General features: G+C 43.5%; 1 protein-coding gene across 2 annotated transcripts in view; it reads left to right on the top strand.

Moving 5' to 3' along the window:
* Nucleotides 1–2,457: 2,457 nt before the first annotated feature.
* EIF2B5 (eukaryotic translation initiation factor 2B subunit epsilon) overlaps nucleotides 2,458–23,959 on the top strand; it is a 40,967-nt gene continuing 19,465 nt past the window's right edge. Inside the window, exons 1-8 of one of the 2 annotated variants that reach the window (XM_087933651.1) lie at nucleotides 2,458–2,641; nucleotides 11,722–11,846; nucleotides 15,717–15,902; nucleotides 17,597–17,774; nucleotides 18,834–18,914; nucleotides 19,733–19,810; nucleotides 22,200–22,509; nucleotides 23,683–23,828. In XM_087933651.1, the coding sequence (XP_087789777.1) occupies nucleotides 2,486–2,641; nucleotides 11,722–11,846; nucleotides 15,717–15,902; nucleotides 17,597–17,774; nucleotides 18,834–18,914; nucleotides 19,733–19,810; nucleotides 22,200–22,509; nucleotides 23,683–23,828 (1,260 nt within the window). In that variant the 5' untranslated portion in view covers nucleotides 2,458–2,485. Of the gene's footprint in view, nucleotides 2,642–7,993; nucleotides 8,215–11,721; nucleotides 11,847–15,716; nucleotides 15,903–17,596; nucleotides 17,775–18,833; nucleotides 18,915–19,732; nucleotides 19,811–22,199; nucleotides 22,510–23,682; nucleotides 23,829–23,959 lie in introns of those variants that run through there. The other variant, XM_087933652.1, reaches the window with a different exon arrangement.

The following is a 23,959-nucleotide window of genomic DNA, read 5'->3' as shown; positions in this document are numbered from 1 at the left end:
CAGATAGTCCTTGACATACAACCACAACTGAGCCCAACATTTCTGTTGCTAAGTGAGACAGTTGTTAAGAGAATGTTGTTGATTTTACGACCTTTCTTGCCACAGATGTTAAGTGAATCATCGCCATTGTTAAATTAGAAACATGGTTGTTAAGTGGATCTGGCTTCCCCACTGACTTGGCTTGTCAAAAAGGTTGCAAAAGGTGATCATTTGGGACACCACAGCCGTCATAAACATGAGTTAGTTGCCAAGGATCTGAATGTTGATCATGTGACAATTGAAAATGCTACATGGTCATTAAGTGGGAAAAACAGTCATAAGTTTTCTTCAGGGCTGTTGTAACTTCAAACGGTTTCTCAATGAAGTTTTGTACAGGACAACCTGTACACATGTGTCTCTCTGTGTGTGTGTGTATGTGTGTGTTTAGATCAGTATTTTTCAAATTTCGCAACCTAAGAGTTGTGGACTCACCATGTACCTATATACATCCAAAGTAGACTGTGTTGTTTCTCTGTGTCATATATCGTAATATATGTGGTTACGATGGGCCATCTGCTAAAACAGTGGTTCTCAACCTTCCTCATGTTGTGGTGACCCCCAACCATAAAATTATTTTCGTTGCTACTTCATAACTGTAATTTTGCTACTGTTGTGAATTGTAATGTAAATAATATATAACAATAGCTTTAATAATGCAAAAGATGATATATGGCATAGTTCAGTTAATACAGTTCATTAAAGTTTCCTATGATTTACCATTCTCTGTGTTGTGTTTTTTTTTTTACATACCTGTTACTATCACAAGGGGCAGTATTCAAATCAACCACAGCTGAATATAAAAAGACCAATCAGCATCCAGATTAAGTTTCCATAGTACAGGTTTTTTTGTTTTGCAGTAGTTGATGATTTTACAGTACATGATTTTACATTTACCCAGTAATTATAATTCATGAAGTGTCGTTTTACCTCCAATGCTGCTGCTTTCAACAGAGTAGCTGCTTTCAACAAAGTAGCTGCTTTCAACACAGCAGCTGCTTCCTACATAGTAGCTGCTCTCTACACATGTGTGACTGGTCTGTATAAGTACATTATGATGCCAAACCTGTCACATATACCTGCATTTGTACGGGTGCATGTGATGGGGTTGGTGCGATGATGTCATCTTGCTGGGTACTCATATGTGGGCATATCTGCATGTGGGCAGACCCACCTGGAGACGGATAGAGGGGTGGTGTAGAGTCTCGGTTCCTAAGACCATTGAAAATATGTGTTTTCCGATGGTCTTAGGTGACCCCTGTGAAAGGGTTGTTTGACCCCCATTATTTTAACTGTGCTAAAATAAAACCAGGTCATGGCACACACTTCAAAGTAAATGAGGAAGCCTGTAATTGTGGAGTCTGTCTGGCAAGAACAAAGAATGCTTATCCACAGGAGGATATGCCTGTGTAAATCTTGTAACAATCCTGGCTAATTGGAAAGCTGATAAAAGTAACTTGAGTTACCCAACCTGCAGACCTCAGCTAACAGGGATAGTGATAGCCTGCAGAAAATCAAATGTGTATTAGATAACTCCTAGGGCATTCATTAGCTAAGACTTGGGAGTAGGGACACCAATAGAACAAATTGTAGAATTACTACTAAAATGTTTATTAGATGATATTTCTTGTTATCTTGTTTTGTCCCACCTTCTCCTTTAGTGAAAATGTATAAAATTTACTCAATCCTTTGTTCTGGGTTCTAATCTTGGCATTTTGACCAGGAGCTCTTTCCCTTGGAGAACTCCAATAAAAAGCAATCGGAAAACCTGCACCTCGTGTCTGGCATCTATCATTGGCTTCGGCACCAGGCTCAAACCTGAATTGGGACAACAGGTATATGCATAATTTTGTATTCATTCGTTTATTTATTTAATCATATTTATGTGGTATATATATATGTCGTCGGGGTGGGTGGTGGGTGGGAGTTGGTTTTTGTTTTGGATTTTTGTTTTCCCAAATTTTGTTCTATTGTATTTTACTAATTTATTTGGTTCTTTTTGTTAGTTCTTATTGTTTTTGTTTTTATTTTTTGTTTTAAATATGATTTTACATTGTGTAAGCTGCCTTGAGTCGCCATGGGCCAATAGGCAGCAATATAAATCAAATAAATAAATAAATATTGGAGGTGGCGACCCTTGGAGAGCTGTATCGCAACGAAATTTCATTTTGCTGCATGCCGATTAGTGTACATTTAAAGTGTCAGTAAACTTATTCTAAGTTTTTTGTTGTTGTTGCTTAAAATGCTATTCATTTTAACTTCGGACAACTCCAGTCCCCGCTGAGGAGAATCAACGCTTTCCCCCACCCTGCGTTCGCATTCAGCGGCCGCGTTTGTGTTTCAAGACCTTTTGACCTCTGCGAGATACCGTCTCTTCTCCCCCCCCCCCCAGTTCTTCAGGAAGCGGAAGAGGCGGGGCCCAAAGCGTGGGAGGGGAGCGCGAGGCAGCATGGCGGCCCGCGGTCCTGTTGGGAAGCGTGGTGCCGGGTCCGGGGGCTCGCGTGGGTCGGACCCCCAAGAGGAGCCTCCGCCTCCGCTGCAGGCCGTGTTGATCGCCGACAGCTTCAACCGCCGCTTCTTCCCCATTTCCAAGGACCGGCCTCGGGTGAGCGAGTGCCTGCCTCCCTCCCTCCCTCGTGGCCCCCGGAGTCCCTCTTCACTCGGTAGCCTGCAGCCTTCCTTGCTCAGGACTTCGACTCCCATCATCCCCTGCCAGCATGGCCCCGGGCAGTGGGTTGAGAATTTTGTGGTCTCGCATCTGGAGGGCTCCAGATGTCGCGCCTGACTTGGTGCCCAAAGCCCAGCTGCGTTCAGCCACAGAGCTGCTCGTGGCCAGGCAGGACCAGGCTGCGTGAGGATGATGGGAGCTGTAGTCCAACCTGTTTGGAAGGCAGCAGCGTGACAGATCTGGATGCTTTTATTTTCTGCATTCAGAGCTTCTCTCGACCAGGCTGTGTGAGGATGATGGGAGCTGTAGTCCAACCTGTTTGGAGGGCAACAACTTGACAGATCTGGATGCTTTTATTTTCTGCATTCAGAGCTTCTAGTGGCCAGGCAGGACCAGGCTTTGTGAGGATGATGGGAGCTGTAATCCAACCTATTTGGAGGGCAACAGCTTGACAGATCTGGATACTTCTGTTTTTCAGTTATTTTTTGTCCTTGTCATGATCTCCTAAGGTGTTCTGGCACTCATCAAAGGTTATACAAAGTAACAGGGTTGGAAGAGACCTTGGAAGTCTTGTCCAATCTCCCCCTCCCACTCAAGCAGGAGACTCTCTACCATTTCATATTATATTTGAATTGGAACCCAAAATAGTCCGATAACTTGTGAACATCTTACAGAAGCAGTAACCTTAATATTATGATAGTTTAGAGAGCACCAAGGACCCCGCAGTTCAGTCCTGAACTACAAATATTCTAGTTTATGAAATGAGAGCAAACCACACTTCCTTTTAGCACTGATGTTGTTGCCTAGTTTGGTAATGAAACACCTGCAAAAAAACAACAACCAAACTCTGAGAACACCAAGAATTCCCAGTTCAATCCTAAACTATGGATATTCTCTTCTATAAATTTAATAAAGACTTTGATGCTGCATATCTAAGTTAAAAGTATGAAAAAAAACCTTTATTTTATTCAGCTGGGCCACTGTCGATGCCAATTACCTCTCTACTGAATGAAATGTCGTTTTTATAGTTCATATGGATTTTCTTGCAAATGTCTATGCTTTTGATAACTGCCTTTCAATTTACTATGAACACCATTTGTCTGATTATGTGACAGGAAGCCAACTGCTAAAGCAACGATATATTCTTTTGTATGGAAAACGATAGCTGGTTTGCTTGACTAAGTGTGACGCTGTTAAATTCTGTGGCAATAAGCCATAATATGGTTTGACTTTGGCAACTGGTATATACCTAGCATTTATTTAATAAACCTTGATTAAAATACGGCTTTGAGTGCCAATTCATTGCAGTGGTTATAGGCACCAGGATAGAACTAAGGAGGCCATGAATTCTGGTTCCTGCCTCAGGCATGAAATCCAGCTGGGTGACTTTGAGCAGTTGCTGTACTTCAAATCACACAATTGCCAATAGTCAAGACTGACTTGAAGGCAGGGTTAAAAAAGGGATTTACTTAGCTGATTAATGTCTATGACAGAGATTCTCAGTCATCCAAGTCATGGTTGTCCCAAAGGTGCTTTTTCAAGAGGCAACTGGGCCTTCTGGTTTTTCATTGAAGATGTTTTACTTCTCATCCCAAGAAGCATCTTCAGTTCTGACTGGATGGTGGGGAATGGACATATCAGCTCTCCGTTCCCCACCATCCAGTTACAGCTGTAGAAGCTTCTTGGATGAGAAGCGAAACATCTTCAAAGAATATCAAAGGAAGTCCAGTTGCCTCTTGAATAAAAGCACCTCTGGGATTTAGCTAGTTATTTGAACACAACCTATGCCAAACGAAACAAATTTGAGTTTTCTGTTTTAAATCTGGCTAAGTCTTTGATGTTTTGAAAAGACCGGCAGTTTCATTTGGGATATTTTGGATCTTGTAAGATTTCTACCAGTTGGAAGGGACAGTATTGAACTAAATAGATAAGAGGTCCCTATATATTCAAGGCACTGAAAAAGTACTTTGTACCTGATCTAAGTAGGATTCCAAAACTGGTTTTCCAATCTCTTTCGTGCCATACAGGTAGTCCTCGCTTAGCGACTGGTCCAAAGTTCCAACTAACTATTTATGATCCAGTTCTGGAAGCTGTGCACACACAAACCTTTTGTGGTGCTTCGCAACCTTTGTGGACCTGGTTTTGCCAGAAACCAGATGTAACTGCCAGCTTTTGATAAAACTTAAATAAATTGTGGTCATATGCCCATGGGACTGTAAATGTTTGTAAATGTAGCCCAATTGCCAAATGCTCAAAGTGTAGTAATGTGACCGGAGGGCAGCAACCCATCTGAACATCAAATCCAGATCATAAGTAACCCCCAGTAGATCTGTTAGAACTTCAAACAGTCACTAAGTGATGGGCCGTAAGTCAAGGACTAGCTATATTTGTTCTGATCTTTCTGTTGACTCATATCTGACATTAGTGTTTTCGTATACTTTTGCCATAGAATATGAAATAGTGCTTACTCCATCCTTCGATAGCATATCAGTTAAGGGAAGAGGCAAAGTTAAGAGGTGAGGCAAAAATTTTCCAAGCCCGCATTGGTAAATTTCCTCATTCACTTCTCCATAATTCAAGGCACTATCTTGCAAGTAATTCTGTATTGCTTTTGCAATGAAATGACCTAAATGCAAGGGGTAATCGAATGCTCCTACATCCAGTGGTGTGAGGAAAGGAAACTTCCAGTTTTTGCCGGTGCGTGCAAAACATATTACATTTCAAGTCAGTCATGAAGTGCATTTACCAAACTGCAATTTTTTTCCAATGCAAACTAAAAGAAAAATCCCCAGTTATATCTTTTTCCCCTTAGAGATTTTTTCCAGTTCAGCAACATTATTCTTTGTACCAGGATGTCTTTTAAAATAAGAAGCATTTCAGTTCACTGCAGTCAAAGAACTTAATTAAATCAATCAATCAGAATAGAGCTGGAAGGGACCTTGGAGGAGGAGGAGATGTGATATCATTTCAGACAAGTGATTGTCCAGTCTCTTCTTAATTAGAGCTCTTCTTCCGATACAGCAGTTTTTCTGAGTTTTAACCAGTAGACTTTCCTATGAAATAAATACAAGCAGCTTGTGTAGAAGGCATGACATCTTCTGAGTTGTCCTAAATAGAGAAATAAATATATCCGTTTAAAAGTAATTTTAGTCAGCATTGCTGCCAGCAGATAAAACTGGCTTTTCTAGATGGTTTTTTGCAGCAACCAGCTCATCCTGCTCAGAATTAATAGCTGATTATACATTTCTGCCTAACAACTAGTAAAAACATCCAATTAACAGCAAACGTTTATTATTATAAGTCTTCAAAGGCTCCAGAGAAGCTTTCTTGTAAGAAAAGAATTTGGCCAGCTCTTAAGCAGTCTTCCTGGGAATTTTAAAAAGTTGCTATGCCAAGGAAGTACCTCACAATGATTGTTTCTGTGAAGTTGTTATTCCCATCATTTTAGTTCCAAGATATATTTTCTTTTGTATCAGCGAATATTCCAAGATGCTATTTTTAAGAAGAGATTTCTGGGCTGCTTGTTTTCATTTCGTAGGCAGTATCAGGTATTGTGCAGGATTTGTTGGGTTAAAATTGTTGCTAAGACTTGAAGGAAGGGAGTTGAGCTAATTTTAACTTCTGAAGAACATCCTAGTTATAGACATTGTGGAATTCAGGAGAATATGAAGAGAATGGAGAGGAAAAGCACTGCCTTGAGATTATTGAACCCTAACTGACAGGTATAAAAATTACAACAACCCCACGAGCTGTGTCCAGAAAGCACCTGGAAGTGGTACAGTTCACTGAAAAATGGAATGCACAATGCTTCTAAAGCTGCTTTTTTTTAATAACCTGGCTAACCTTTTGGGTTCCTGTGCCAAAAATTGCATGTGTGCCAACACCCAGAATGCAATGCACAGCCTCCCTGCACATGCATGTGCAATTGCCCCCCCCCTTACCTGCACTGCACCTCACAGCTGATTTTTCGGCTTGTTTGAAGCCTTTTCTGACCTCCCAGAGGCTTGGAAAAAGCCTCTGCAGGCTTTTCAGGCGAATTATAGGCCCGTTTGTCACTTCCGTATTACAGGAAGTGATGAAACGGGCCTATAATTCATCCTGAAAAGCCTTACAGAAGCTTTTTCCAAGCCTCTGGGAGGCCGAAAAGGACTCAAACCAACTGAAAATAAATCAGTTGGGAGGCATGCTCAGTGGGATAAGTTTTTCTGCGTGCCACTTGTGGCATGCGTGCCACAGGTTTGCCATCACGGGCCTATTGAATGCTATTTAAAAATGATGTGGGCAATGTGGCAGGAAAGGTGAGTTACTAGTGCGATAAGATCACTTCTTGATGCCTAAAATGTGATTGCTCTTACAAAAACATATCAAGGGAACATTAATTGAAGCCACAGTGTGATGTGTCTCTTTTTACAGAGTCCTTGTGAATTGAAAGGCTTGGGCTTTGATTTAAACCAAAATAGAAACAGAAGTTTCTAGAAAAAAAGCTTATGAAGACTTTGAGAATGTTCCCTTTAGTCAAGGAATGCAGCAAAGGGCTAATTTGATTGGTTGAGAGTTATTAGTAGTCCTTGACATGCGGCTGTGTTGAGTGGTCCTAGTTTGCATAGGTAGTCCTCAACTTACAACCACAATTAAGCCCAAAATTCCTGCTGCTAGTGAGTTGTTAAATGAATCACTGCCGTTGTTAAGTTAATAACATGGTTGTTAAGTGAATCTGCTTTCCCCACTGACTTTACTCATCAGAAAGTCACAAAAGAAGATCACGTGACCCCCAGGACTGTCATAAATACACGCCAGTTGCCAAGCATCTGAATTTTGATCGCCTGACCATGGGGATGCAGCAGTGGTCGCGAGTGTGAAAAATGGTGATCAGTCACTTTTTTCAGTGCTGCTGTAACTTTATAAACAGTCACTAAGCAAATGGTCACAAGTCAAGGACTCCTTTCAGTGGTCTAGACGAGATGTTACGGAGAACAAAAATAAATATTGAATCCAGACTATGGCTAGCTTTTTGTTTTAAGTATGCTCTTCATGTCTGTGCATTTGTGCTTGTCCCTGTGTGTACCGTATTTTTCGGACTACAGGATGCTCTGGACTATAAGATGCACCTAACTTTTGGGGTAATTTTCTATTAATAGATAGAAAGAGCAACATGTTCAAAATCCAGACAAGACACAGTGTCATGCCCCTTCGGAATCTTATTCCGACGGGGAGGCCGAGCAGTTGATAGGGAGTGGGGGTGTGGCTCTGTTGGCTGTGGAAGAAACTGGGGAAGGGCAAAATCCGGCTGGGCAGAGCAAAGGAGAGAGAGAGCAAGGCAGAAGGAATTCAGAGGAAGATCCAGGCAGACTCCTTCATTCTAGGGCACACAGGGAGGAACAGAGAAGGGAGCAACGGGAGTTGCGTGGCTTATGGGGGAGGAAAGGGCCCTGATTCCCTTCATTAGCTGCAGCTGGGAACACAGTATTGAAAAAGGGAGATTGCACACAGCAACTCGTGGGAAGCAAATCGTGAGTTATCTTTTATTGTCAAGGCTTATCTGGGGTCCTGGTGTTTTCCCAACTGTGTGTGTTTTGTTGGCCTTTGAAGTCTGCAATTCCTTCTCCTGCCCTGTCCAGTTAATTGCAGCAGCGTCATTTGTGTGGATTTTTATTTACAGTTTATATGTACTTCATTTTCCCACTGAATTTCCTCCACTTTAAGACTGTTTTGGGGAGTTTTTTTTCTCCAGCCGAAGGTAACTGGACACGGGGGTGGGTGGGCAAAGTTGAAGGTATTAAAGGGACTTTCCTTACTTATGTGACTGTGTTGCCTTTGTGCCATGCCCGGGTCATTACACACTGTCTGTATGGATTTTGAACATGTTGCTCTTTATATTAATAAAAAAGAAATCTGCCTCCCACCATCCATCCAGTATTTACCTTGCCTGTTCACCGCGGCCTGTTTGCCTCCGCTGCCTGTTCACTGCCGCCGCCCATTCGAGAACAGCTGATTGGCGCCACACGAATCCCCCCCGCTGCGATATTCGCTGTATAAGATGGACAGACAATTTCCACCCACTGTTTTCTTTTGGGGGCAGGGATGCATCTCCTACTCCGAAAAATACAGTCATTCTCCATGCAATCAGCAAAGCTTCTTTAAACGACAGCGTTGTGGCAACTGTTATTATATTCGTCACAAGGAGAATGTGGAAATGTATTTCTTTGTCACCGCAAAGAAAAGGATCCGCTTATAAGAAGCTGTGTCTCAGCAGGCGGCAACACCCTGGGCCAGCCTTGGAAGCGGAGTAGGGCTCGGCTCACTTGTGAAGGCTCAGGAGGAGAATTCCAGGGCTGTAGCCCAGACTGGAATGCCGAAAACAAGTGTCTGTGTTGGCAATGGCCAGCTCCTCTTGTCTTGTTGCCAAAACAAGTACACATATGTCTCCAAGGACTCACCAGGAGCCAAGCTCTCTTGGATTGTCATTACCAGTCTGTCTGGCCTAGAATCTTTTATGGCCGGATAGTTGAGTCTGTGGTTTCTTGGATTGTGAGGACGGTGACACCTGTTCAGAGTGAGGATGATCCTGTACTTTACTTTACTTTACTTTACTTTACTTTACTTTACTTTACTTTACTTTACTTTACTTTACTTTACTTTACTTTACTTTACTTTACTTTACTTTACTTTACTTTACTTTACTTTACTTTACTTTACTTTACTTTACTTTACTTTACTTTACACTTTACTTTACTTTACACTTTACTTTACTTTATTGTCATTGCACCTTGTATAACGAAATCAAACACCATCTTCAGTGCACATCATGACCATGACAATAAACACAAACACACATCCTTCACCCTCCACACATTGAACCAAAAAACGCCGACACCGCACCAACACTGCACTATACAGTAGAATTCAAAAGAGCTACTGCCCTGGGATACAAGCTGTTTTTCAGCCTATTTGTCCTTGTTTTTAATATTCCCTACTGTCTGCCAGATGGTAATAGTTAAAAAAAAAAAAGGGGTTCCCAGGATGAGATGGATCTTTGAGGATGTTTTGAACTTTCTTGAGGCAGCGGGAGCTATAAAGCTCTTCCAAAGAGGGGAGAGGGCAACCCATGATCTTCTGGGCAATGACATTAACCCTCTGGAGTGCTGTCCTATCTGCCACTGTGCAGTTTGGCAAACCATACTGAAGTGCAATGAGTTAAAATACCCTCTATGGTGCAGCGGTAGAAGATCACCAGCAGTTTTTCATTCAGTTTATTTATTCATTTGGATGGACTCATAACTCCCAAGAGTTGCTCTAGGATACATCCCGGGGAAGCATCGTTGTATGATTCTTATCACAAAATTACAGTCAGAGAAACTGAATGTTGCATCAGGGAAGCGTTACTGCACCAAATTGTGAAAAACGGATTTATGACAACTCATGTTTGTTATGAGTGTGTCTTGCCAAGTTGGAACTTGGCCCCAGTCAGAGCTGGGAGCTTTCTTTTTCCTTGACTTCCTTTGGCTTTTGAGTGGCCTGTCCAGATCAGGATCCAGAAAAGTAGCAAAGGAGGACTGGAACAAAAACTTTAAACTTCAGCTTGAGTCTCTGTAATCCTGCAACAGTCTTGTTGCCAGAATGCAGTTCTCTAGACAGGAGAGAGACTGGCAGTAATAAACCAGTAATCAGAATAGAGCTGGAAGCGTCCTTGGAGGTCCTCTAGTCCAGCCCACTGCTCAAGCAGGAGACCCTAATCCATTTCAGACAAGTGGCTGTCCAGTGTCTTCTTAAAAGCTTCCAGTGATGAAGCACCCACAACTTCTAGAGGCAAGCTGTTCCACTGGTTAATTGTTTTCACTTTTAGGAAGTTTCTCTTTAATTCCAGGTTGCTTCTCTCCTTGATTAGTTTCCATCTGTTGATTCTTCTCCTGCCTTCAGGTGCTTTGGGGAAAATAAGTTGACATCCTCTTCTTTGCTGCAGCCCCTCAAATGCTGGAATATTGCTGTCATATCCTCCTAGTCTTTCTTTTCTCCAGACTAGCCAAACCCAGTTCCTGCAACCGTTCCTATGTTTTAATAGTCACCAGGCCTTTAATCATCTTAGCTGCTCTTCTCCACACTTTTTTTCCAAAGTCTCAACATCTTTTTTGTAACGTGCTGCCCCAAACTGAATGCAGTATTCCAGGTGTGGCCTTACTAAGGCTGTGTAAAGCGGCACTAAATACTTCACATGATTTTGATTCTATGCCTCTGTTTATACAGCCAAGGATTGTATTAGCTTTTTTGGCTGTTGCCGCACACGGCTGGCTCATGTTTAAGTGATTGTCCACTGGGACTCCAAGGTCCCTCTCACAGGTACTGTTTTTGAGCCAGGTTTCACCTAATCTGTACTAGTAGCTTCAGTTTTTTTAATATCTTATTTATTTATCTCAGAATCAGAATCATAGGGTTGGAAGGGATCTTGGAGATGTTCTAGTTCATCCCCAGCTCAAGCAGGAGACCCTATATCATTTTCAGTCAGGCGGCTGTCTAGTTTTCGTCCCTCCCTTCCTTTTGTGGCCCACCGGGCGGCTAACGGAGGTGGCAGCAGAGTCAGACAGTGAGGTGGTTGGGGAGGAACAAGGACCAGTCCTGGAGGCTGAGGAAGGCTTGTATGAGGGCTCTGCGTCAGAGGCAGAGATGGGGCCAGAGCAGGCTGGCAGTCGTCAGCTGCCTTTGGAGTCGGACAGCAGTGAGGCGGTGGAGCAGCTGGAGCCGGTTCCCAGCCTGCGCATGCACAGAGCTCAAGTGCTTGGGACTCAAACATGAAGGGGCTGCCGCAGCAAGAGGCTCCAAACATCTGGCCGGGGCTCCCTCTGGTTTAAGGCAGTTCAGGTTTCTAATAGGTTGGGGGGGGGGGGTTTAGAGGCCACCCATGTTTAATGAATACTGTATCTGCTTGTTATCGCGCAAGAAGGATGGTGTGACTCATAACTGTAAGCAGAACTGCAGATTATAGTGTGCTTGTTGTTCTGGCTGACTTTCCTTTGCTTCCCTAGGCCCTGATTCCTTTGGCCAACGTGGCCATGATAGAATATACCCTGGAGTTCCTCACTGCGACTGGGGTGGAAGAAACCTTCGTCTTTTGCTGCTGGAAATCGGCAGAGATCAAGGAGCATTTACAGTAAGGAACCTTTTCTCTTTCCCTTTCATCTGTCAGGATTGGAGGTGGCCGAGGACAGATGGATGGCGGTTGTCAGGTAGATGTAACCAAGCGACACCAATAAAAAGAGAATATTTGCAGTTGTCAGTTGTATCCTTACGATTTATATTGACTGTTTCCTAGTATGATTTGATTGCTTATGACTATTATTAAGTGTCGTACCTTATAATGCTTATCTATTGACAAATGTATCTTTTCTTTTATATGCACCGAGAGCATTTGCACCAAATTCCTTCTGTGTCCAATCACACTTGGCCAATAAAGAATTCTCTTCTCTTCTCTTCTCTTCTCTTCTCTTCTCTTCTCTTCTCTTCTCTTCTCTTCTCTCTCTTCTCCTCTCCTCTCTCTCTCCTCTATTCTATTCTATTCTATTCTATTCTATTCTATTCTATTCTATTCTATTCTATTCTTCATTCCAATATTCTATTCTATAGACTTCACTTAGTGATCATTTGAAGTTACAACAGCCCTGAAAAAAGTGACTGAAGACCATTTTTCACACTCATGACCCTTGTGGCATCTCATTGGTCACGTGATTTACATTCAGATATTTGACAACTGATTCACCTTTATGATGGTTGCAATGTCCCCAGGGGTCCTGCGATCACCTTTTGTGACCTTCTGACAAGCAAAGTCAATGGGGAAACCATTCACTTAACAACAGTGCTACTAATTGAACAACTGCAGTGATTCACTTTAGAAATGTGGCAAGAACAGTGATAAAATGGGACAACTTGCTTAACAAATGGCAACATAAACTTTTGAGCTCAATTGTGGTTGTAACTCGAAGACTACCTGTATCAACTTGCCATCTTTGATATCATTCTTTAAATATAGCTCAGTCTGTTAAAATGAGACTTTGGGAACTTGAGATTACTTATTTATTTATACCTCATCTTTATTATTTCTACAAATAACTGAAGGTGATGAACATACCTACTACTCCTTTCTTCTATCTTCTCCCCTCACTCCACCACAACCCTGTGAGGTAGTTTAGGCTGAGAGGGAGGAACTGGCCCAAGATCATCCAAATGGTTTTATGTAGGTCAGAATAGTGATTTAGTTACCCAAACTTGCCCTAAAAGTTAGAAGTTGAATTTGTCCATTGTGCTGACACTGAGCGCAGCTGTTTCTGGGTTTTGCCTTCCAAATGTTTGGATTTCAATCCCCAGAATTCTCAGCAATGGCTGTGCTGACCTGAGATTTCTGAGTCCTGAAATCAACCCCAGGCAAGGTGTCCTGATTAGAGATAGTGTGATGACCTGCGGCGCAGCACAAAAGCAACAAAGTCACAAAAATAGGTAAAGTCCCTTTAATATCTCCAACTTGGCCCGCAATGCACAATTATCATCGGCTGGAGAAAAAACACTCCCACGAATAGTTTTTAAAGGGAAGAAATTCCATCTGAGCCCAAAGTACATGTAAATTATAAATAAAAACCAACCCAAACCACGCTACAGCAATTAACGAGACAGGGCAGGATAAGGAATTGTAGACTTCAAAAGATAACGAAACACACAGTTGGGAGGACACCAGAATTCTAAGACTTGACAAACCAAAATAATGCACACTTTGCTTCCAGCAACTTTGCCATGTGCAGTTTGCCCTTTTAAACAGTCTTCCCGGCTGCAGCCCATGAAGGGGATCAGGGCCCTTTCCTCTCCTGTAAGCCACATTGCTCCCTTTTCCATTCCTCCCTTTGTGCCCTAGGATGAAGAGGGGGGTGGGCCTGGGTCTTCCTCTGAATGCCCAGCTCGACTGCGTCCTTCTCCAATTTCCTCCACAGCCACTGGTGCCCCAGTCCCACTTCCTGTCAGCTGTTTCACCTCTTCCTCAGAATCAGATTCCAACAGGGGCATGACAGATAGAAATCAAGGCAGTATATGGTCTGGCAATGGGATGGGAAGCGAATTGGCATTGAGCGTAAAAGTCATACGGAACCAATCCTTGCTTCCTGCAAGTGGGCAAGAAACATATCCATTGACAAGGAGAAATAATTGAATCTAGTGCAGAGGTCTCCAAACTTGACAACTTTTAAGATTTGTGGACTTCAACTCCCAGAATTCCTCAGCCAGCAACTTCAAGACTGGCTGAAGAATTCTGGGAGTTGAAGTCCATAAGTCTTAAAGTTGCCAACTTTGGGGACCCCTGATCTAGTGGATGATGCTGTGAGGCTCTTTCTGTTTTGAAGGAACTTGCATAGGGAGCTTCTTGGCTGGAAGCAATATTAATCAAAAGCACCTTTGTATTTCATCCCAAAGGTGCTTTTTTTCAAGAGGTAACTGGACCTTCTGGTTTTTCTTTGAAGACATACAGAGCTGAAGAAGCTTCTTGGGTGAGAAGCAAAATGTCTTCAAAGAAAAACCAGAAAGAATCCAGTTGCCTTTTGAAGAAAGCACCTTTGGGATGACTGAGAATCTCCATAGACTTTGTATAGAATTCTTTTATTGGCCAAGTGTGATTGAACACACAAGGAATTTGTCTTGGTGCAAATGCTCTCAGTGTACATAAAAGAAAAGAGACTGTTAGGAATAATAAGGTTACCTAACATAGTTTGGGTAAAACAATATATACAAACTGTGATAGTAAGTTTAAGTGTGTGTCACTTTAAACTGCAAAGCATGTAATTTTGGGTGCGGTGTGAAACCACCATAAGAGGGAGCAAGAGAACCTGCTGGATTGCTGACGATTGATGGCTTGATGGTTTGATGGTGTGTTAACTGCGTGTTCCCTGCCGTTGAAGGAAGAAAGGAGGTTTGACTTCTTCATATCTCTACTGCGAGGAGATATATTACTGGACTGATATTTGTAAGTTTACTGATCTCTTTTTCGACACTGGACTTTGCAACTGAATAATCCCCGGACGGACTGAACTAGTGAATGATATATGGACTGGTTTTTGACTATGCTATAACTCTTATTGGAATAAACTATTTAACTAGCACAGTGTATCTGTTTTACTGAGTGTAAGCTACAAAAACGTTTATCTCACATATTTTGCCTGCCTGCCTGACTGCCGTGCAGATTCTGCTAGGGTGTATCCCTAACAGAGACATTCGTCCAGAGTCAAAAATCATCAGGTACAACACTTAATGATAGTCATAGGGCACAATAAGCAATCAAGTCATACTAAGAAACAGTCGATATAAATCCTAAGAATACAAGTGACAAAGTTACAGTCATACAGTCACAAGTGGGAGGAGATGGGTGATAGGAACGGTGAGAAGATTAATAGTAATAGTAGTAGTATTTCAGAGGTGGTATTTGCCGGTTCTCCCAACTACTCAAAATTTCCGCTATCGGTTCTCCAGAACTGGTCAGAACCTGCTGAATACTACCTCTGGTTAAGGGTGACAATGAATTACATGTCTCAGAATCGGCTTCAGACAGGGCACACCGACATGTTCGCTCCTAACAAATCCATTGAAGTTTTTGAAGCTTGGTCTTGAGGCTCATAATTTAATTTGGGCAACTGCCGGAATCCTGACACTTCGCTTGTCAGAAGGTCGTGAAAGGGGATTGCATGACTCCGGGACCCTGCAACCATCATAAATACATAAATAATAAATAAATATGAACCAATTGTCAAGCGTCCGATCACATGGCCATGGGGACGCTGCAAAGCTTGTAACTATGAAAAACAGCCATCAGTCACATTTTTCAGTGCAGTTGTAATTCTGAACTAAACAAACTATTGTAAGTCGAGGACTGGCTGTATTTATATACTCATCTGATCAAAAAAGCCAACAAGTCATTTTTCAGTGCATTTCCTGTTGCAGAGGTTCTCATTCCATTGTTTCTGTCTCTGATTTTTCTTTTTTCCCCGCCCAGAAACTCTAAGTGGTGCTGCCCGACATCTCCCAACGTCGTGCGGTTCGTCATCTCAGACCTCTACCGTTCCCTCGGCGACGTGTTGCGCGATGTGGATGCCAAGTCTCTTGTTCGTTCCGACTTTATCCTTGTCTCGGGAGATGTGGTATCCAATATTAATATTTCTACAGCTTTACAGGAACACAGGTGGGTGTTCGGGAGAAAGGCTCAGGTAATCCTCGACTTACGGCCGCAATGGAGCCCAAAAGTTATGTCACTGAGCGAGAAAAATGTTATGTGGGTATTGGCCCGTTTTACGACCTTGCCACAGTTGTTAAGGGAATCACTGCAATTTCCAGATTAATAACAGGGTTTGATAAGCGAATCTGACTTTGCTTGCGTAGAAAGTGGCAAAGGGGAAATCAGAGGAAACTCAGATGCTTGGCAATTGGCTCCTATTTATGACATCATAAATAGGAGTCAGTTGCCAAACTGCAGCCATCATAAATAGGAGTCAGTTGCCAAGGTTTTGAATTTCATGTGACCGCGGAGATTCCGCAATGGCTGTAAGTGTGAAAAACGATCATAAGTCAGGTTTTTTTGGTGCCGTTGTAACTTCGAATGGTCACTAAAATGTTACAAGTCAAGGACTACCTGTATACTAGAAGGGTTTTGTGAGAGCAGACCAGATTTTTGTTTTTAATAAACCATCCAGTCATATCTTTGAAGTCACTTTGAAATGAGATTAGGCGGCAAATAAATTTAATAAATAAATGATATCATTCTGGGAAGTTCCAACCGTCACTAAATGAACTGTTGTAAGACCAGGACTATCTCTATAAGACCCTTCTAGCAGGAATGATATGCTTCTATTTTATCTGTGAGTGTCTATTATTATTATTTGACACAAAATACGACAGCGTACACAGCAAACGAGATAACTATGCTGGGCTTCGTATCGCAAATCAGTAGTCAAACACTTCCCAAGTGTTTAGGACTGTGTGATGTATCAGCGGATTATGTGAGCAGATACCAGTAAGGTGGCCTTCTGCAGCTGACCAATGGTGATCTTGTCAGCGCCAGTTGTTTTTAAGTGCTTGCCTAGGTCTTTAGGCACAGCACCCTGCGTGCCCAGTAGCACTGGAACCACCTGCACTGGTTTATGCCAGAGTCTCTGCAGTTCGATTCTCAAGTCCTGATACCTGGTGACTTTTTCAAGTTGTTGACGATTCTGCTGTCACCAGGTATGGCAATGTCGTCGATCCGCCCTTTTTTCTTCTCCACAATCGTGATATCCAGAGTATTATGTTCCAAAACTTTGTCAGTCTGTATTCGGAAGGCCCACAGTAGTTTTGCATGCTCATTTTCGACTACTTTTTCAGGCTTATGATCCCACCAGTTCTTTGCTACAGGCAGATGGTAGTTGTGACACAAGTTCCAGGCCTTCTGTTTCTTTCTTCAGTGTTCTGTTGGTCAGCCATAACCAGGCCTTTTCCTTATCTACTTTTCCTTGGCTCTTTTCAAGGCACTGTCGATGCAGTGCTTTGTTACACCAGCTGTCAGCCCGAGTTTGCATCACCGTTTTCCTATATTGATTCTTGGTTTGCTGCACCTTGAACAGCTTCCTCTTGTTGACCTCCATCAAAGCTGGTTCAACACTGTCTTTCACATAATCTGTCAGAGCGTGCTTCTCCTCTTCGACTGTCTGCTTCACTTGCAAAAGTCCTCTGCCGCCTGCTTTTCTGGGCAAATATAGCCTGTCGACGTCACTACGCTGATGCAGCGCATATTATTATTATTGTTGTTATTATTATTATTATTATTATTATTATTATTATTATTGTTATTGTTATTGTTATTGTTATTATTATTCTACAACTTGTTCCTCTCTCCTGGTACAGGACACGGCGTAAATTGGAGAAGAATGTATCTGTGATGACGATGATATTTCAAGAGTGTTCTCCAGGTCATCGGGGCCGATGTCCGGAGGATGATATTATTCTGGTCATGGACAGTGTTACAAAACGAGTGCTCCACTATCAGAGGATGCAAGGGCTCAAGCATTTCAGTTTTCCTATGGTGTGTGTGAACCAACGAGTCAAGCAGCCAGTTTTGCCACACCTCTTAAATTTGGCAAGGATGTGAAATGCCATATTAAGATCTGTGGACTTCAATTCCCAGAATTCCTCAACCAGCAAAGCTTTCTGGGAATTGCAGTCCAAAAGAATTCTGGGAGTTGAAGTCTACACATCTTTAAATGGCTAGGGTTGAGGTACACTGAGTTAATGGCTAACAAAACAGCAAGCCTCCTTTGAAGGCCCAGTACAGTCATACCCTGCTATGATATTCGTTGAATTTGATACCTGGTGTATTTTGATAACAAAACTTTGACCGGGACTGCAGAGTTCGATTCTTACCAGGCTCAAGGTTGACTCAGTCTTCCTGTCAACTCATAAAATATTTCTATAGTCTTTTTACAGTTACCAGCAGAAAGGGAGGGGGGGAGCAGTGCGGCAGCTTGCAAACCGAAAGTGCATTCCATAAATATTTTCAAAGATAGTAACTAGGTGACTGAAGTTACTGCCGTGCAAAATTCTAACTGGAGAGCATGATTGAAGACTCTGGGCTATGGATGTGTCCCATTGGAGAATATGAATTATGATACACCCAGGGGGTGGGGGAAAACCAGGGTCAAGGGTGACAAGGAATGATGTGCCTCAGAGTTGGCTACACCCAGGAAGTGCCCGACATTTTAACTCTCAATAAATTCTTTTGAAGTTTTGGAAGTTTGGCTTGAGACTCATGATTTAAATGGGGGTAATTACCAGAATCCTGACATTTCCATCCTTCCGAGGTGGGTAAAATGAGGATCCAGTTGGTTGGGGGGGCAATAGGCTGGCTCTTTAAACTGCTCAGAGAGGGCTGTAAAGCACCGTGAAGCGGCATACAAGTTGAAATGCTATTGCTAAGCTGATATTTTTGTGTGTGCGCGCTCGGGTGAGTGTTGCGTAATTTCCCCCCGTGGCCTACTCTAGCCTCTTCTAGAGACCCAAAATTCCCAGCTAGCCGAGAGTAGCTTTGGCAGTGAATGAATATATGTAGGTCTTCACTGTATTTTTGTTGTTGTTGTTATTCTAGAGCTTGTTTCAGAGCAATGTTGAAGAAGTGCAAGTCCGGAACGATTTGCTAGACTGCCATATTAGTCTCTGTTCTCCCCAGGTACGTGGTATGAAAAGCATTGGGAATTACAAGCAGACCTTGGTTGTGTTCTCTCATCCTGCCAAGTTGCAATTGGGTTAACCGTGGTTGGGTGGATGACTCCAGGACACTACCACCCTCATAAACAAAAACACATACCAGCTGCCAAGCGGCCAAATTTTGATCACATGACCATGGGGGAATGCTAAAACGGTCGTGAGTGTGAAAAACGGATATAACTCACATTTTCCAGTGCTGTTGCAATTTTGAACAGGTACTAAATGAACTGTTCTAAATTGAGGACTACCTGTAGTGACATACATGTTCCTTTGTGCACTTCCACCTATACAGGTAGTCCTCAATTTACGACCACAATTGAGACCCAGATTCATGATGCTGAGTGAGAAATTTGTTGTGAATGTTGTCCCATTTTACGACTTTTCTTGCTACGTTTGTTAAGTGAATCATTGCAGTTGTTAAATTAGTAAAATGGTTGTTAAGTGAATCTGGTTTCCCCATTGACTGTGCTTGTCAGAAGGTCACAAATGGGGATCACGTCATAAATATGAACCACGTGAATCACGTGACCGTGGGATGGCTGTGAGGGTCGTAAGTGTGAAAAGCGGTCATCCGTCACTTTTTCCAGTACCATTGTAACTTCAAACGATCACGAAGCGAACTGTTGTTAAGTCGAGGACTATCTGTACTTCAGAGGAGACACATTTGTAGTTCTTCATGACAAAGGTGGAGATTTTTCTTGGGACATTGGTCTCGTTTCAGACAGAATTCGCAAAATTAAAGCTGCATAAAACCAACGCTTTTTTGTTCTTCTTTTGTAGGTGGCCGAGCTGTTTACGGATAATTTTGACTATCAAACTCGGGATGACTTTGTCCGTGGTTTGTTGGTGAACGAAGAGGTAAATACGTTGAGGAGGCTTCTGTGGCAGAATGGTGGTCTTGTTCCAAATCATGAAGGTGTATTTAGGAGAAGGTCCGGGACAACGATGGCTAATGTTTTTGGGCTCGTGCTGAAAATTGTGTGGGCTCACATGCCAGCACCCAGAAGGCAATGGGTGTGCCCCCTGCGCACGCGCGTGTGATCCCCCCCCCTAACCTGCATTGCGCACCTCCCAGCTGATTTTTGGCCCGTTTGAGGCCTTTTTTCGGCCTTCCAGAGGCTTGAGGGAAGCCTCTGCAGCCTTTGGAGGTCGAAAAATGGGCCTCTTTCGTTACTTCTGGTATTTCCGGAAATACAGGAAGTGATGAAACAGGCTTGTTTTTTGGTCTTCAAAGGCTGCAGAGACTTCCCTCAGGCCTCTGGGAGGCCGAAAAAAGCCTCAAATGGGCCGAAAATCAGCTTGGGAGGCACGCGCATGCACAGTGCAGGTAAGTTTGGCTGGGGCTTGCGTGCCCACACAATTGGTTCAGCGTGCCACCTGTGGCACAGGTTCACCATCATGGGTCTGGGAAATGCATCATCAGGGCATTGTGTACTTGTGTATTCTACTAGTAATAGAATACGTTATGATTGAGTTACAGGTAATAATTTGGCAGAACAAACTTCCATCTGATTTTGGAGTGATTGACAAGAAACGGGTACCTGGAATTCAGAATCATTCAGCGAGCCCTGGTGGCCACATGATTACAAAACTTCACCCATTTTACCACACCAGCCAAAGACCCACTTCCTGAATATAATAATTCATTAACTGTAATAATTCATTCAACTCGTAGGCTGCCTTTGCGGGGAGGGGCAAGAATGGCCCCTGTAACACCACTGCTCCTCCAGCTGCACTAGTTGTCGGTCTGCTCCCAGATGCAATAAATACATAAATAAATAAATTCTGCGTGGCTGAGACCAATAACACACAAAAAGATGGATAACTTCATGTTTTTATTAAACTCACATGCCGCCCATCTCACTTAGAACCGACTGAGTAGCCTACAATCAACAAAAACAGCAAGCTGAAAGATCAAGACAATAAAAATTTAACGTTAAAATGGACTTAAAAGTTAATAAAGATAGGAAGGGAACAAGACACACCCAGTAGGAGGTGGAGTCTTAATGCATTAAACACCTCCAGAATGACACGTTGTCACCGGACCCCCCAGACCTGTGGCCAGAGCCTGGACTTCAGGCCCTTTCGAAAAGCAAGAGGATGGGGGCGAGATCTCACCTCAGGGATCTGATGCTCCAGACGTTGAAAGCCATGGCCGTGTCTTCTCCTCGGTCCCGTAAGCCAGAATTCCTTGGCTGATGGGGTCGGAGAAGGCCTCTCCGTGTGGCGGGTGTGGCGGGGCAAGCCAATCCCATGGGGATGAAATGGTTCATCAGATAACACAGGTCCATTAACAACCTTAAGTCGTCAAGTTCATTCTTTTTAAGAAGAGACTGGCCCGCCATTTGCCTGAAATGGTATAAGGCCGTAATGGCGAACCTGTGGCATTCTAGTCGTCGCCCCAGCTCAGCTCTGTCGCGCATGCACACGTGCACCTCTCACTGGCCAGCTGATCTTTGGGTCTCTGCCGTGCATGCGAGGGGGGGGAGGGCGCATGAGCAGGGGTGGGTGGCATGTGTGGGGGCATGAACATTGTGGGGCATGTGGGTTTGGGCGGGGTGACACATGGGCCACATGCGTGGGCGCAGGGGTTCGCACTCGCATGTGCAGGGGGCACGGGAAGTCACGCATGTATGCATGGGGGTGCTGGAGCCATGCACACGTTCATCTGCATTGGGGGTGCGTGTGTGTTGCATTTTGGGGACGCGTGCTTTGGGCGCTTGGTGCCAAAAACATTAGCTGGTCAACTAAAAAGATACTCCTTTGGTCTTTTTAGCTGCCAGAAAAAGAGAGCGGGGATAAACAGGGCATTCTTGAAATGCCTAGTTAATCAACTCAGCAGCCCAAAGTTTTCAGAGCATAAGAAGGTTATTGGAGAGCATGATGGATGACTGTTGCAGACGGATGTGTCCCATTGGAGAAGTCACATCCAGGGGGTGGGGGAAAGACCAGGGTCAAGGGGGAAATGTACGGTGTGATTGAATACCGCCTGCACCCAGCCACAGGCCAAGGCAACGTCTAATAAGCCAATTTACTTTTTCTGAGATGCAGCTAGAGACTTTTGCTTTGAATGAGGGGGATTTGTTGGAGCCCTGACATTAGCCATCACTGGTATAGGGTCTCCTGTTTGAGCAAGGTCTTGGACTAGAAGACCTCCAAGGTCACTTTCAACTCCTGTTATTCTGTTCTGTTATTGGAAAAGAATGTTTTAAGGTCTTTCCTAATATAGCCCTTCTCCGTTCTCCAGGTCCTTGGGAACCAGATCCACATGTACGTGACTTCAGAAGAATACGGCGCCTCCGTTTCCAATTTGTCGATGTACGAGTCGGTCTCCTCAGACATCTTGCAGCGCTGGGTGTATCCGTTGACCCCGGAAATGAACTTCATCAACGAGAAGCAGAGCTGCACCCATTCCCGCCACAATGTCTACCGGGGTGCAGAAGTTAGCCTGGGCCACGAGAGTGTGCTGGAAGAGAACGTACTCATTGGGCAAGGAACATCCGTAGGCACAAAGTGCTGCATCGCCAACAGTGTCATTGGGCCCAATTGCAAAATCGGTATGTTGCGATGCCCGTAAAATTGGACCAGTTTCTGGGACCAAGGAGTCCCCCGGGTCCAGGTTGGTAGGTACAACAGAAAACATGATGGGAAGAAATCTTCATACAGGTAGTCCTCGACTTACAACCATTAACAGAGCCCCAACTTTCTGTTGCTAAGCAAGGCATTGCTTGAGGGAGTTCCGCCCCATGTTCCGACCTTGTGTCAGGATCCCAGCAGTTACCCCAATTAAATCATGAGTCTCGAGCCAACCTCCCAAAACTTCAAAGGATTTATTGGAAGTCGACATGTCAGCATGACCTGGGCATGGCCGACTCTGAGACATGTAATTCACTGCCACCCTTGACCCTGGTTTCCCCCCCGCCCCACCCCTCTGGGTGTATCATAATTCATATTCTCCAACGAAACACCTCCATAGCCAAGAGTCATCAATCATGCTTTCCGCGGCAGAAGCTTCAGTCATCTAATCAGTCTCTGAAGAGAATATGAATGGGATGTACTTTCGATTCCGCACTGCCGCCTGCTCTTTGAAACTCCCCGCCCCACTTTCTTTCTATTGGCAACTATAAAACGTGTATAGAAAATGTTTTATAAGTTGACACCTTGCTTGACTCCGGCGTTCAGGGAATTGGCGCAGTTGGTAAAGTTAGTAACCTGGTTGTTGAGTGAAGCTGGCTTCCTCAATGACTTTGCTTGTCAGAAGGTCACAGAAGCAGACCACGTGACCTGGAGAGACGGCAACCTTCATAAATATGAACCAGTTGTTAAGCGAATCTGCCATTCCCCCATTGACTTTGGTCGTTGGAAGCCAGCTGGCCCGTTATAAATGATGATCAACACGAACCCAGGATACTGCAACACTCATAAATATATGCCGGATGGCCAACACTCAAAGTTTGATCATGTGATCATTGGGTAGGTAGTTTTTTCCATGCAGTTCTAGCTTCACATGGTCACTAAATCAATGGTTGTAAGTCAAGGAGTGTTTGTAAATCATGATTTCTGGGCTGCCAGACTTTACCTAAAGTGCTAAATAAATATTTTATGAGTTGACACAAGCCACTTTATGCTGTGGGACGGTGAATAGACACAACGAACTTATCTATTGTAAGAAAAACACCTAGATGAGTATGGCATAAAGTGATGGTTTGTTTTTTTTGGGTACTGATCAGGTAATGGTGTCCTTCTGGACCGAGCATTCCTGTGGAATAATGTCCATATAGGAGACGATGTAAAAATCTTTCAGTCCATTGTTTGTGACGAGGCAGAGGTGAAGGAAGGCGTAACGTTGAATCCTCATTGCGTCCTTACTTCCCAGGTGAGTTAGAGGAGGCATGTTTTCATTATTATTTTATTTTTGTTCCGAGAGAGCAATGTTTTTTAACATTGGTAACTCTAAGATGTGTGTCCCAAAGGTGATTTTTTTTCCAGAGGCAACTGGACTTCCCG

Source organism: Pseudonaja textilis, chromosome 4 (assembly GCF_049901715.1).
Source record: "Pseudonaja textilis isolate UNSWEBS1 chromosome 4, rPseTex1.2, whole genome shotgun sequence".
In the NCBI taxonomy this organism is placed as follows: Eukaryota; Metazoa; Chordata; class Lepidosauria; order Squamata; family Elapidae; genus Pseudonaja; species Pseudonaja textilis.
This window is presented reverse-complemented; position numbering and strand designations above follow the sequence as displayed.